At 40.2% G+C, this 15,000-nt stretch overlaps 1 protein-coding gene across 7 annotated transcripts in view; it reads right to left on the reverse strand.

Moving 5' to 3' along the window:
- The window catches only part of LOC141963970 (uncharacterized protein F13E9.13, mitochondrial-like), a 46,488-nt gene extending 31,759 nt beyond the window's left edge, over positions 1-14,729 (reverse strand). For 5 of the 7 annotated variants that reach the window (XM_074913729.1, XM_074913730.1, XM_074913731.1 and 2 more), the window contains exons 1-3: positions 14,357-14,608; positions 13,106-13,188; positions 5,664-5,844 (exon numbers count right to left, since the gene is read on the reverse strand). In XM_074913729.1, the coding sequence (XP_074769830.1) occupies positions 5,664-5,844; positions 13,106-13,188; positions 14,357-14,495 (403 nt within the window). In that variant the 5' untranslated portion in view covers positions 14,496-14,608. Of the gene's footprint in view, positions 1-5,663; positions 5,845-11,625; positions 11,733-13,105; positions 13,189-14,356; positions 14,609-14,657 lie in introns of those variants that run through there. The other 2 variants (XM_074913732.1, XM_074913735.1) reach the window with 2 other exon arrangements.
- Positions 14,730-15,000: the final 271 nt, after the last annotated feature.

Genomic DNA, 15,000 nt, shown 5'->3' on the forward strand with positions numbered 1-15,000 from the left:
ATTTAAATCACCCAAGTTTACAGTACAATTCAGAGTTAAATGAGAAAAAAATATGTCTCTAATCATAAGACTATCAATGAATGTAAAGATATGTTACATTTTCACAGCAATCACAATGTCTAACTCAGGACAGGGGCTATTCCTTCAGTAATTTCATTTATTGAAGTCACTACTTAGATGTTTGTAGATGCTTGTTTTGCGTTTCCTTAACTTAATAATTTAAGACTTTCTGCTAAACATTAGGATTGTACTTAGTTTAACAAGGCTGCACTCTATCTGGTTTTTTGGGGACTATGAAAATACAAATTTTAACCAAGTGTAATAGGTGCAGGCACCAAATCATTACCCTTCTGTTTTATGAGGCCATAATCAGATTCTGCTAATGAATTCATTTTTACGCTCATAAAATTGTGAGAATGATACTATTGCTTACTTTCACATTTGGCAAGTTGAAAAGTAATAACCGTTGAATAGTTAATAGGCAGTCCCATTTCTGACTTATATGGGAAGAAAAAAATTTTGTAATCTCACTGGAAGACAAGAACAGGAAATTTCCAATGAGCCTAATAAACAGAACTTCGAGTATATTAAGATCATGGTATCAAGCAACAGCAGCTGCAAGGCCTACTCAAGGAACCAGAGCTTGTCTCTTTTTCAGAAGTTAGTGTTACTGCACTTACTTTAATCCTATTTAAACAGCTTTACCTAAACAGATGTGAAAGTCTATCAATTGTAGAGAAAAGTTTTGGTTTTTTACTTTCCTTCCCATGATAATTTATGACTAAAAGAAAAAAAAATATGACAGACAGAAACACTTCTTTTGCTGGGTGAGAAAATATTGCAAGACTGAATTGATGGAGGAAATAGTAATTTTACTTTATCCAAGAAGCCCTTTCTCAGGTATGCTCCTTCCTTCAGTTAAAGTCAAAAGGAGCTGGGAGCTAGGATTTACTGCTTTCATAGAAATGGGATCTGGCCCTGCAAGGCGGCAGCTCCTGGTTGCTGCTGAATTTTGGACTTCAGGCCCTTTACACAAAGGCAAGATGCTGCAGGTAACTTTACTGGCGGTACCTTTTTTTTTTTTTAATGTGCAGTAAAACCTGGCTCCCAGCTCCTCTTACCTTTCTAATTCAGAAAGAATCTGAAAGACTGATTTTGTGCTGAAAATGAAAATTCAGAGTAGTATTGACTTTGTCTGTATTGATGCTAGTCATACAATCTCTATGCTGTGAAGACCCTTTACTACGCAGGACATTATCTTGCAGCATCTCCTTCCATTCTCAGCATGAATTGCAGGACTGGGAGAAGCATCTCCAGCAGGGCCTCCAGTGCTCACTGACTTGCTCCACAGCCCCTGCGGCTGCAGTTCTCAGCTTAGCTGCCACCCCACCAACACAGCATTAATACGGTGGCAGTTAAAAACAAAAAAGCAGTACACAATTCTGCTCAATTTTATACCACCTTAAACAGTGTCATGGGCTGTAGAAAGTGAAATACTGTGGAAGATATCTCTGATTGTGGGTGAGGGGAAGGAATATTCTCAGACAGCAAAGCTGTGTTTACAAAAGACATCGAGATATCTGGGTACCTGGGATATTTTCTGATATGAAGCCTCACTTAATCAGCTACCAACTGTGTCATTATCATTGATGAAGACTAGTTCAAAAATGGGATTTCAGTAACATGATCCTTACAGGAAAAAAGGGCAGTTTAAGTCAAGAGGAGATGGAGTTGGACTAAATGATTACTCTAAGTCCCTTCCAACTGAACTATTCTATTCTAAATTTATGAGTTGAGAGAAGATAAAAACTGAGCCCTGATTCATGACAAGTGTAGCACAGGCTCACCAATGTGTAGGGAAGCTGCACTCTACAGTAGCCCCTACAGTCCTGGCTCCCAGGCACCCAGACTGAAGCTGTGGCCAGAACACATGAGCATAACTTGCCTCTGGCCCATACACTAAGGTTTTCCACCCTGTGGAGTGAGGATGCAGCAGAGAGGGGTACCTGGAATATCAGAAGTGTTTTTGTGCATTGCTACAGAGATACAGCTATGGGGACTATTTATGCCTCAGAGATCAGCAGATGGCCAGGCCAGTATTTCACAATGGCCATTTTTCTTGAAATCCTTCTTCTCACCATTAACTTTGTCTCCATTAGGTTAATGATGGGCCAGTTATTTATTTCTTCTCAATCACTGCTACATGTTGGTAATGGAGAGCATGCAGAATGCGCAAAATAATAAAGGCACTATCACCAGCATATACTCCCTGTATTATAAAAGCTCTGCATCTCCTCTGCAAAGATCTACACTATCTACACTGATAGATTAGAGCCAAGGAGAACATCTCACTAATGCAAGAAAAAATGCAAATATCAGCTGAGGGCTTTTGGGCAATTCCTTTAGACACAACAGTCCCTTATAATATGAATAGTGCTTCATAATTAGCAAACTTTCAATAAAAGAAAAGCCATGAAATTTGAAAGTCGATAACATCATGCAACATGATTACATGAAATTAACACATGGTTAACTTCAGGAAGCAAGGCATGCTGATAAATAAGGAAAATCAAATACTATACCTAAATCTGACCCAGACTTAGTAAACATATTGTGGACATTGCTGAGCACTGAGAAATGATTACCAGTAATATTTGCTAAACAAAAATAAATAAGGGAGCATTTGTATTTTTATCTCCTCTACAAATGCTCATAGAACCTGCTTATATACATCATTTTGTTTCAACCTCAAGCAGATGTAGTTAATTAAATCAGAAACTACAAACAGGAAATTATACACCTCTAAAAAACACAAGGTACACCTGTTAATAATGAACCAACTGAACAGTAAGCCTAGCAAACAAATTCTGACTTGCTTCTCCACAAAGAGCATTTTAGGAAACAAGGAAGATAATACAGCCTTTGGAGGATGTCATTAAAATGAACTATTAAGAAGGGTTGTTTTTCTGAGAATAAGTATTTGAGCATTAAGATGGCTTCCAGTCAAAAATATAAATACAAAACTCTACTACTCTGCGTCTGTGTTCTGTGGCCTGCGGTTCCTTAGGGACAACACTGTATTTCATATTAAAATGCCTACATTAGAAGAGTACAAAATTGAGCAGCAAAAGGTGATATGAATTTCCCCCACTATCTGTGTATATAAGGACACTGATTTTTGAGTGGGCTAACATTGCCATACCCGCCCTTAGGAAGGGAGGAAAATCCGGCAGATTTCAGCATGGGGCAGACAGAGGGGGAACACGGGCCCTGCAGGCAGGGAGACGCCACGGCCTGCCGGATGGATGCCCTTGGGCAACCGCCTCCTTCAGCCCGCTGGGGTGGACCGGTCGGTGCCTGAACCAGGAGCATTCAGCACTGGCTAACAGTCTGCAATAACCTTTTGAAGCTGGGAGGATGTTGGTAACAACTGTTTTGGCTCAATAGTTGTTTTATGGTAACATGAGGAACTGCTTATTTTTGTCAAAAGAGTGGAGACACAGCAGTTCCCTTTTTCTTCAAGATCCCCCACTGTTTTCCTACCATTGCCGAAGTATCCTGCATGAACACACTTTTGTTGGCATTCCTTCCTTTAGGTGCCTAATTGGATAAATAAATGTTTCCTAAAGAACCAAAATAAATTTTAAAAAATTCTCAACTTTCTCAGATGCCTCATCCCCTGATCTATTACTGTTATTTTCAGATTTATCCAATACCTTGTCAATATGCTAAGAAAATTCCGTGATTTAATCTGTTACTATTTGGCTACCCACAACATATTTATTAACATAACCACACATTGCTGATGTTGAGCTCCTTCTAGTCACACCATAAACCTGCTGACTTGTTACCCCCTTTACAAAATAAAATCATTACCTTCACCTAGAGACCACTTAGAATTTCCCTGTGCAGCTCTCTTCAGAACAGCTATTTCTACCAAAGACAGGAGCTTCCACAGGGAAAGTGAAATGACTACATAGTAGCAGGAGATGCTACATATGCTTTTAACTGAAACACCAGCAAGTATTTTTTGTAGTGAAGCAAGAAAGGGCTTGCTTTATTAATAGCCACCTATTAACACTGTATTGACATTAAAGTCACTACTAAGTTTCCAGAGAAAAACTACTCAAACATTTGCTACCTACATAGCAGCACTCACTTTCCTATGGTTTTGCTTAAAGTGATTTTCTTTTCTTTTTGCTTTCCTGTTCAGTGAACTTCAGACAGTAATTTTTAGAGAAGTGCGATGAAATGCATTAAACACAGGCCCTTCCTAGCTGGTGTTCTCCAGTTACAGAGCAAATAGGACAGAATAGTAGTAGAGCTGAGCAAAACCCAAGCCCTCCAGGAATTCTCTACCTCATTAATAATTGCTGAGAAGTAAGAGAAATACACTGTTCCCACACTATATCCCTTATTTAGTGATCAATTTCACTCCTCAAAGGATGCATAACTCACTAACAGTTTGACTACTGCTTTTAAAAAGATGTGTAAATATTTTTGCAAATGCCTGTGTACTCCAACTATTCTACATGCATACAATCCCTAAAAACTAAAACTAGATTCTGTTAGCGCTTTTATTTCAGGTTTTCATATATGTTCTACTGCAGCAATAAAAATTAGGTTTTGTCAGTTTGTCAAGTAGCTAGATACCTTGGAAATGGCAACTTCTGATTTTAAAGCACCCAAAAGAAATATGTTCAAAACACATCTACTAGCAAGAATTCCTCCAAGAAAAAAGGAATTTAAGACTTTTAGAACATAATCAACATAATTAAAACTGTCACCGCAAATAAGTTAGCCTACGTTATTTTACCTGAAGTATGATTTTCAATTAACACCAGCATCTTTTAGTTTTTAATTCCTATGAAATTCTGCCTGTTTATAAAATTTGTACATTCAAAAATGTGCAACCTTACTGTAATCACATATGCAATTTGGGCAAAAACAGGCATTAGCCCTCAATTTATGAAGTATTTAGGAAGTACAAGTCTTCTGTATTAAACCAGCCTCCATCTTTAAATCATGGAACATAACTTGAAAAACTAAAATTGCTTCAGCAAGCAGTAGGAGCAGAAAGGTTAGCAAGTCTAAGATTCATGTGATAAAGATAGATTAATTTATATTTAATTCCCCAAAATGCAATTTAATTTTAAGTAGTTTCACTAGCTGTACACTCAATTTTTTGTTATTATATAAAAAGCTTCATTCTATCCATTCATTAAAAAAAGGCAATGAAAACTTAGTTTTAATGGATAACAGTAGTAGCAACAAAATATAATTAGATGCTGAAACAGGATGCTTAACCACAGTGGGTTAAATTGATCCTCAAATATAATTTAACTGAAGTAAATAGAGTTAGACCAAAGGTGGCTTTTAGACATGAGTACGTTTAAACTAATCATTATATTTAGACAGGTTTCACCCAGAAAGCTGCAGAGCGGCCTTGGGATTTTTAGCTGCCTCCAACTGAAGCAGTGTGCAAGTATCATCTATTACAATCAAGGAGGCATCTTTCTCAAAATCTAATTTCTGCCTTTTCAGGGTACAGTGAGCTTTTCATGTCTCATTTTTCATGGTATCTATGTTAGTACAATGCACAATTTGCAGAGAGTAAATGCCATAGCAAACAACGGTAATAACTGATGAGTCATTTCTATTACCTGCAGCAAGAGCAACTGCTATCGCCTGTTGATTTGCAGCACACAGGATCTGGACACCCAGCGTGAGATGGGGGCAGGTTCGTCTCACTGCAGCACTAACAACTGTCATTGCTGCAGTTACTTCAGGCCCAGGACACACCACGTAAGGAAGATCATGCATGTTTTCTACTATCAAGCCATCCTGTGGAGATTATAAAGAAATATGATTAAACTGGGAAAAAAAGGAATTTTAAAAACATGGCTAGTTTACCATTATGCTGTTTTGTATTAAAAGACACAAGAGTTTAAAGGTTTTCCTTCAAAGGAAGGATTATCTAAAGTAAATTGTGTTGATGCATACAACCACTTATAAAAGTGCTTTCATCAACAGCATGGTATTTGTAGGGAAATCATGAAGAGAAATAAATGTGATTTTAATTATAGATTCATCAACTTGGTTTCCTTTGATCCATCCTAAAATGTGAACTATAGGCGAATGAGTTAAATCTTATACCTCATTAAAAATAGTGTAAAGTCAAACTTCAATTATCCAAGTGAAATACAGGATATTGAGAATGTTTGGATAACGGAAGATTTATAGATAATCAATGCAATTTTCAATTCAATTAATGTCAGAAAATAATTGTTATTTTGGATAAATAAAGGAATTTTTTTGTTTGACTCTTATTGTGCCTATTTGCAGTGTGCCTAATACCATAGTATTAACTATTGATATTTCTCCCATTGTGGATTCAGAATTACTTGAAGGAAGATACTGCTATTTATTATCTACTATACGTCTCACTCCACTGGGACATAATCTTAGCAAACATTGGAGTGATGATAAAATACTCTGCTGATGTAATTTATACGATTTACTGAAAATCTTTGTACATTATCTGATACCTTGTACTTTTCCAATCATTGTATAGTATATATCAGAAAGTTTTCAACAACTGCAAGTCATATATAATTTTGTCAAGGACTAATAACAAGAATAAAAGTATAGCCTTGAAACATATTTCAAGCCTGATGTTTTGCATTTGCAGTGAAAATGTTGGAAGAAGAAATTTCTCACCTGCTTCAATCTAAAAGTGCAAAAAGTTGACCAGGCAAATTAATTGTACATATAGAAATAAATTTCACTCTCTCTGGAGTTTTATCACACATTTTAATCCTTTAAAATGAGAGCTTTACATTTCAAAGATATTGTAACTGAAGCAGAATAGAAAGAACAACATTTGAGGAAAAAAATACAACTACACATTATACAAAGAAGTTTCGTTAATAATAACGTAGAAAAACAGGAAGGGGGAAAAAAGGTTTCCTTTTTTAAAAAAAAAAAATCATACGTAACACTTCTTTAATCTTTGCTGTAGTGCAGAAGCCCTTTTGGCAGTAAAAGAAAGACAGTATATAAAATGCAGTCAGCATTTAATGGCTGAATTACAGGCCAAACCACAAACATCATAAATGAACACCTAACGTGGAGGATGAGGAGAAGTGAGAATGGAAATAATCCAGTGGAATAATATGGTCAGTCCAAACACATGACCCACCTACATTCAGCATACCAGGGTACAGCTGCCTTTACCAAATTACTTACAGCCTAGTATTTAAATACACAAAATACATCATGCTACCTTAAAACCAAAAGGACACAACCTATTAATGGAAAAAGTGATCCAATATTGTGAGCACCCAACATTAGACCTACTCACTATTTGGTGCCATCCATCAGCATATTTCAGTACAGAATTTCAGTCCAAGGAAACCTCAACTAAGCAAAGGAAAACCAAATATGACAACTAAACAAAGTATCTCCTTGACTTTGTTTCTACGTCCAGTTCTATGTATAATTTAACATCCACACTCTAGCTGTGATAGGAGATAGCTGTATTACAAAGATGACAACCAGTCCTCAGAAAATCCACAGCATTTTCAGAAACTAAAAAAACCCACAAACTTTTAAGTCAGTTTCTCTGAATGAGGTCAGGACTGTTCTAATAAACCTGAACTGACCAAATGGTCCTGTACCTCAGACACAACTACTGAATCCTGTGTGGTACCAACAAAAAGTTGGTACCTTAGCCTTTTGCCCTCTGTAAACGTAAAGATATTAGGTTAGTCTAAGCAAGAACGCAAAGTTGGTCAGTAGTAATATGTGGCATTAATGTAGAACTATAATATTTTAATGAAACAAAACAAACTCAAAAAATGCAATGAACCTTCAAAACCAGGTAATTCCTTGAGGCTACAAAACCTGAAAGCCCTTGGTCCTTGGCTCAAGAATGCTCTCACTGGCAGACATCACCAAAACCTGGATACCTAGGAAACACCGAGCTTATCCTAAAGGCAAGGAGCTAGGGTCTGCAAATCAGAAGCCCCAGGCTTTCAGGCAATCAAGAATCAACCTCAATAGGACACACAGGAATAAAGCAGAGAGGAAAATTTTTCACAGTAAGAACAATCAGTCACGGGAATAATCTCACCAGGGAAGTGGTGGATTCCCTAATATTGGACACTTTTAAGATTCAGCTGGACAAGGTGCTGTACCATCTTATCTAGATAGTGCTTTTGCAAAGAAAGGTTGGACCAGGCGATCCTTGAGGTGTCTGTCAACCTGGTATTCTATGAAAGGCATCTGAGAAGGGGTCTTCAGCTGCTCTGCTCCTGAAGAGCCACCCTAGCAGCCAAAAAAGGAGGAGAATGGGCTGGCAGAATTCCACAGGAATTCAACAGTGAAAGCGAGCTTTCCATGAGTTGCTACTAGTCTGACAGCTCGGGATTTGCATAAAGCAAATTATTCCATTAGATACATTAACAAATTAATTAATTTAAAAATTAATTAAAAACCCTAGCCATACTACTGTGCATGAAAAGTATCTGATTGAATTCTAGTTCAAAATGCAGGCATATGGGAGGATTCCAACATTTCTCTCTTCTGCCTTAAACTGACTATATTCACTTTCTAGCAGTTGTCTCTTCCTATGGCCTCAAGGTCCAGTTACAGTGAATATTTTTGTTATTACTTTAATAACGTGTTATTCTTTTGGTACCATCCAATAGACTATGTTCTTTCGCATATTATGTTTTGTTTAATCAAAAATGAACAACATATGTTCTGCAAGAGAGCTGAATTACACATGCGTTAACTCAAAGCTTTCTTTCATATTTTATATAAAAATATAACACCACAGATTTCTGTGTTTACTGAATTGATATGTATATAAAACAGACTTCAGTACTATCAGACAGCTAATTAAAATGGTGGAAAGAAAACACTTACATTAAAGTTCTTGGAACTTAAGATTATAGTTTAGAAGTCTATAGGAACAACTACTGTATTATACCCTCTAAAGCAGAATTTATTTAGATAGTATGAGAGAAAACTTGAGCAAATACCTTTTGTGTTCCTTTTCCACTGGATACTAAGATCATTTAAGTGTTGCTTAGATATAATAGCCTTATTATAAAAGTAATTCTCAAACAATATAACTCCTTTCTAGTCTGAATGACTTCTGAAGTACTACGTATGTGCAAAGTGCCTCCTGTATCACAGTTAGCTATTGGAGAACAGGTCATTCAAATAGCTCTCTGATTATATAGAAAAATAATTTCCTTAGCTTTATTCCACTTACAGAAATGACCTCTTAAAACACTTCAGCTGCATGCACACATATCACAGTAGAAAAGCCTCAAAAATAGTCACAGCACTATAAGCCACAACAGGTAGAACAATCATACAAGCTTTAACTCAGCATCTACCTAATATAACTTTTACCTAAGGCAACTTTAACCCCAGTGTTTCCCCTAACAGAAAGGCTCTACCTACAAACACATACATGCTAATACAAACCTTTGCAGGCTTAAAACAACTACTCTTTCCTACAGGAGGAAAGAGAGGTTTTTGTACCATACCTGTTATTATATAGGCTCAAGTATGCACTAATTACAGCCTTTCCCACCACCATTGTCATATGCACCTTATAAAGGAAATCAGGTGCTTTCGGTAGAGCATTTATTTGCTGTTTCTAGGCACAGCTCCCTTTAATTCCTCCCTAATTTCTTTAAAACCTCTATCTCCAGAGCAAGCAATTACTGCCTTAATATATGAAAGTAGGTATCTTATGTTCTCCTGCATATACCATAAGAGGTAGTAATATAGCTAAGACTTGAAATGTTAACCTCTGTAATCTGATAACTACCTATATGTTTCTATGCAGAAATACTAGTTTATTTGGTCTCAACTGTTATTAAACTCTAAGCAATGTATATTCCAACTATAATCATAGTTATAAGAGTAACAGACTTGAAACTTTTCATTTTTTAAAAACATCAGTGTAAAACATGTACTCGCCTTCCAAGTACAGAGACAAAAGAAGTGTTGGGAGGATCAGAATAGCAATGAATGCATCTCCAGAGACAGCACTGGTAGAAGAAGGAAACCTAAAATTTTGTATGGCAAGAAGCACCATAATATCTGCAAGTCAATGTAGCTTTAACTTGGGGATTTATTTTTTTTTTAAGAAATAGTTTTACTTCTCTATCTCTAGCTGTCTCTAATGTCAGCTATTCAAGTAACTACAGCTATATAACAGTAACTAGTAGTAAAGTGATCAATATCAATGAAACTATAGGAAGCTTGTGCTCTATTCTGTGGCTACAAAGTAAGCATAACCCAGGCTGAACGAAATGAATAAAAGTTATCTTGAATATGTATTTTGCATTTTTTTAAACAAAAGCAGATACAAATTGGAGGGATCATAATGCCTCATAGCTTGCTGCTTATAAAAATCTTGTCTAGGGAATTTAATTGTTTAGCAACACGCAAGTACAAAGCATATACATTTTGAGCACAGATGGCTTCCTGACTGAGCGCTCACTTGTTTTCATTACTGTGCTCTAATATCACAAATCTTTTATATTTATTATGCTAAGCTGCTAATGTGCCAAACAAGTCACCTTTTCTAAATATACTAGGATTTACTTCAAGTGCAATGCATATTGAGTGAGCAAGACCATATTTATTTTTAAATGTTAACACCAATTCAAGCAACTTGAAACAATATGTAAATATCTAGTATCAGCAAAATGGTTACATATCTTCTTAAAGGCTACTGTTGGCAGCATTTGGAAATACTGTCACTAGAAGCACCCATGGAAAAAACTTTTCACTTTCTAGCTCTTCTTCCACAAGAAAAACAGAGTTTAACAGTTCGTTTGGACTACTGATGGGGAAACCCACATATATTCCCATTACAGAAGCAGGAGAGTTAGCATGGAAGAGTGGTGACCTTGGTGCAAAAGCCAGAAAGTTTCTGCAGTATCTATCTTGATAACTTGCATTTCTCTTAAAGTACCAGGAAAAACCCAACAAGTGAACTACAGAAAGTGTTAGACAACCATACTGGTATTTATGGACACTCTCACGGTTATCTCTGGCCTTTATGGCATTAATAAAGGATTTGTTTGCCATACTGCTGTAACACTGTTGTGTACAGACATTTAGAATGAAGATCGGTGTGGAATGTATACTGATGTTCTTGTGACTTCGACGGGAAACAGACTAAGCGTAACTTTAAGCCCTGAATTTTTCCAAATGTGTGGAGAAATGACTGCATTCACCTCATCTGTCTACCTGAGAGGTACGTTTAAAAATATATTCTAGAGCAGAGACTGCAATGCAATAGGAGAAAAGGTAAACCAGTTAGACCTGGAATAGCGGAATTTATTACAGCTGTTGAAAAGACAGTAAAGTATAAAACCCAAATTAAAATTTTGTGTTAATACTGATATTAAAGTTTGTCTTAAAACTGTTTCAGCTTTGTGCATGTCAATAGTGAAACTGAACTGCTTCTGTACGCTCCCTCACCTTTAGGTATACTTGGTGTTTTCTCCCTGCTGCTAAAAGTTTCAATGTGTAATTAGAATGTAAGGGAAATGGGTAAACACGCACTAGAACGTGGGGCAATGCTTTTACCAGTTATAGATCACTTGTGTAACCGCTTCCTCTAACACAGGAAGACAGAGACTTGCCACTCCTCTGCTGTAGATCAAATCACGTTATACCTCATGTTGATACTGTAACTGTAAAGAAAAAATATAAAGTCACAGTACAGAACACAGAGCTACTGCACACCTGTTCTTTCAAGAAGCATGAAAAGGAAGAAAACTTACTCATTCTGTACAACATGCAGTTAAAGATTATTCTAACTGGGTGGACATCTTGCACGTGCTTGTCTGGTTCACAGGCACTAAAGTCCACCTATGTAAACATAATTCTTCTGCACTGCTGTTTATCCTTCCAACAATTCTGTTCTTGGGATTTTTTCCTAATTTGGACTTGATAGTGCTCTGCCCATAACCTACTTCGTGTGACTTGTTTTGCATTTTGACCATGGTTTTCTATAATTTAGACTAAGATCTTATATTCAATTTTGTTCAGTCTGTAAAGTATCATTCTAATTTATGCCATTAAAAAAGGTTTCAACTGACTTGTTATTAAAGTTCTGCAGAAAACAGCAGCTCAGAGCAGTGACTACTTGATCATTTAAGACATTTTCAAACCTCAGACATTAGGACACCACCTTACCGTGCCAGAAAATGCACATATACTGTAGGCAGGTCAAAGAAAAAGCACATCAACACCTGAAGACAAGGTGCAATCAAATTTTTAAAACATATCTGACCTTTCAAAAGGACATACACCCTGTTAAAATCTACTGACCTATGGAGATTACTACACCACTTTAGGTCCAATGGCAATTCAGTCAGTAGTACCGGCCTGTTCTTGCCTCTGGCTGAGACTGGCCTTTTGGGCCTCCTCCTCTATATGTGCAAATCAGGCATGCTTGCTGCCCGGGGGTAGGATAGAAGGGTTAAAGAGGGCAGAAAAGGGCCTAAGCTTTTTTCTTTAGTCCTTGAATGATTGGTGCTGTTTTGGTATGAAACCAAATGTGGGGTGATCCTGCACACTACAAGTGACTGAGGTATGCATGCAGTGCCTTGGCTGTACACATGGCATTACTGCATGACTGTGAAACTGGAGCATTGGACAGAGCTAAAAATACCATGGCTTGTCAGACTGGATACAGCCAGGTATCTAACATGCCAGCAGCCATCTGTGTTGCAGTCAATTTTCCTTTTTTTTTTTTTTTCCCCCGCTTAAGATTTGATTCTTAGAAATTCTTAAATTGATGGTAATCCAACTGAAGCAGCTTGAATTGCACGGTTCGAACCTAAGCTTTTTCAATTGTTTTGGGTGCATGTATATTTATTTTAGGGTTTGTACTCTAGAAGGCCTACTTACCATTTGAAATAAAAAATCTGGATTTAGGCATCTTCCTAAACAGTGCGTTTTAAGATGCTTTTGATGAATTATAGACTCAACTTAAAATATTGGCTATGCAGAAGCAAATTCGTGTAAATGCTGCCATAGGAAGAAGGAAACCAAAACTTACAACTCCAGCATCCTTGTAAGCTTCTGCCTCTTGACAAGCTTGATCAGTGATCTGGGTCAATGGAAGGGAATTTCTTGGTGTCCCTGCAAGAAAGATGCTGCTTACCCCAGGGCATGCACAAACCAAAACCACATACAGTAACAGCTTTCGGGCAGAGTAACCACAGGCATACTGAAATAGGGAGAAAGAGGGTAAACTTGATAGAAGGCTGCTGTTATCTCCTTGTGACATGCCTTGGTGGCATCTCTTTTTTAGCTGAACTTGACAAATCTGCTGTAAAAATTCAGCTCCTAAATCTAACTCACAGACTTAAGGAATACCTGCTATAATCTCTTACTGCACCAGCCCTGCTGTTAGCTTGTTATTCCTGTACTTACTACAGCTTATCCTGCATTAATGATGCTCCACACAATACAACATATGGCAAGACCGACCTCTAGATCTGCAGAACACCTTTGCTAAACACCTGTCAATGTAAAATTAGTTAAAGCTAACTTTAATCTGCAAGGTTGATTGTATCAGATCTGCAGTATAAGTGTTTCATGGCAGAAATGAACACGCATGGATTTTGCTGGAGTTCAATGAGTAAGGTAAACTTAAGATCAACTCCACAGTTTTTCTGGTATTTGGGTTCCTAAAGCCAGGCACTGAGAGTGTGAAATGGGGACTGTGAAGAGCCCTCTGACGCCTCTGTCGGATTGTCTGATTTCACAGCGTGGGGAACGCTGGCCGTAATGTCTGGAGGCTGCTCCTGGGAAAATATGGAGCACGGTGAGCTCCGGGCACGAGTCTGGCAAGGGGAAGGTCAGCTGCTGTAATCAGCTCTGCTTACCTGAGCCCCAGAAAAGGGGGGTGAGGAGGTCGGGACGGAACAAACCCTGTCTGTCGTCTGAACTTCTTGCCGCCTCTCACGGCATGGGAGAGCTCTGTCCAACCACTGTCCTGTCCCAGCGCTCGTTCGCGCACTTCCCAACCCCTGCCTCTTGAAACAGCAGCGCAGAGCTCACCACAGCCAAGCCCCTGTTCTCTCAGCCCAGCTCCCTACGTGGAAGCATCTCCTGCCTCTTTTACCTCTAGAGAGGGGAGATGCCCAAACCTGCGGCACATCACGGGGGCCCGCAGCGGCGGTTGAAGGGACAGGCCTCCAGGGGAGCGGGCCCTGCCGCGGGGGCCGCACCCGGCCTAACGGGTGACGCTGACGAGAGGGCGGCGCGGCCCGGCCCGGTCCCGCCGGCTGTGCTCGCCGCTTACCTGGCAGCGCTCCCACGTGCACCACGCCGACGACCGCCGCCTTCAGGCGCCCGAAGAGCCCGGGCAGCCGCATGTCCTGCGGGGAAGGAGGGAGGGGATCAGTGCCGGCCGGCGGGGCGGGCAGGCCCCGGCCGGCCATGGCGGCGCCCGCCTCCCGCCGCAGGCGGGCTGGGCCCGGGCCGGTTCCCGCTCGCGGGCGGGGCAGCTCGGCCCCGTTCGGCCCCGCTCAGCTCGGGTCCGGTCCGCTCCGCTCCGCTCACCCCGCCCCGCCCTGCCCCGCCGCCGGCCCGGCCGCCTCCACCTGTGGCGTCCCCGCGCGCTGCTGCTGCTGCTGCTGCTGCCGCTTCCGCGTCGGCGCCGCCGGCCCCGCCCCGCCCCGGGCCGGCCCCGGCCCCGCCCCGCCAGCCCCGGCGCGGGATCCCGCGCCCCGCGGCGCCCCGCGCCGCTCCCCCAGGGCCCGCCGGCGCCCCGCCGCGCCCCCCACAGACCCCGCCCCGCCCGCGCGCCGGCCCCTGGCGCTGCGCGCGGGGCCACGTGTGCGGGCGGGCGGGGAGGCGGCCCCGCGCCGCGCGTTTAAATGTCCCGCTCGGCGCGGGCCGCGCTGTGCGCAGGGACGGGAGCGGCCGCGCCGTGAGGCAGGAGGC

Source organism: Athene noctua, chromosome 9 (assembly GCF_965140245.1).
Source record: "Athene noctua chromosome 9, bAthNoc1.hap1.1, whole genome shotgun sequence".
Classification (NCBI taxonomy): domain Eukaryota; kingdom Metazoa; phylum Chordata; class Aves; order Strigiformes; family Strigidae; genus Athene; species Athene noctua.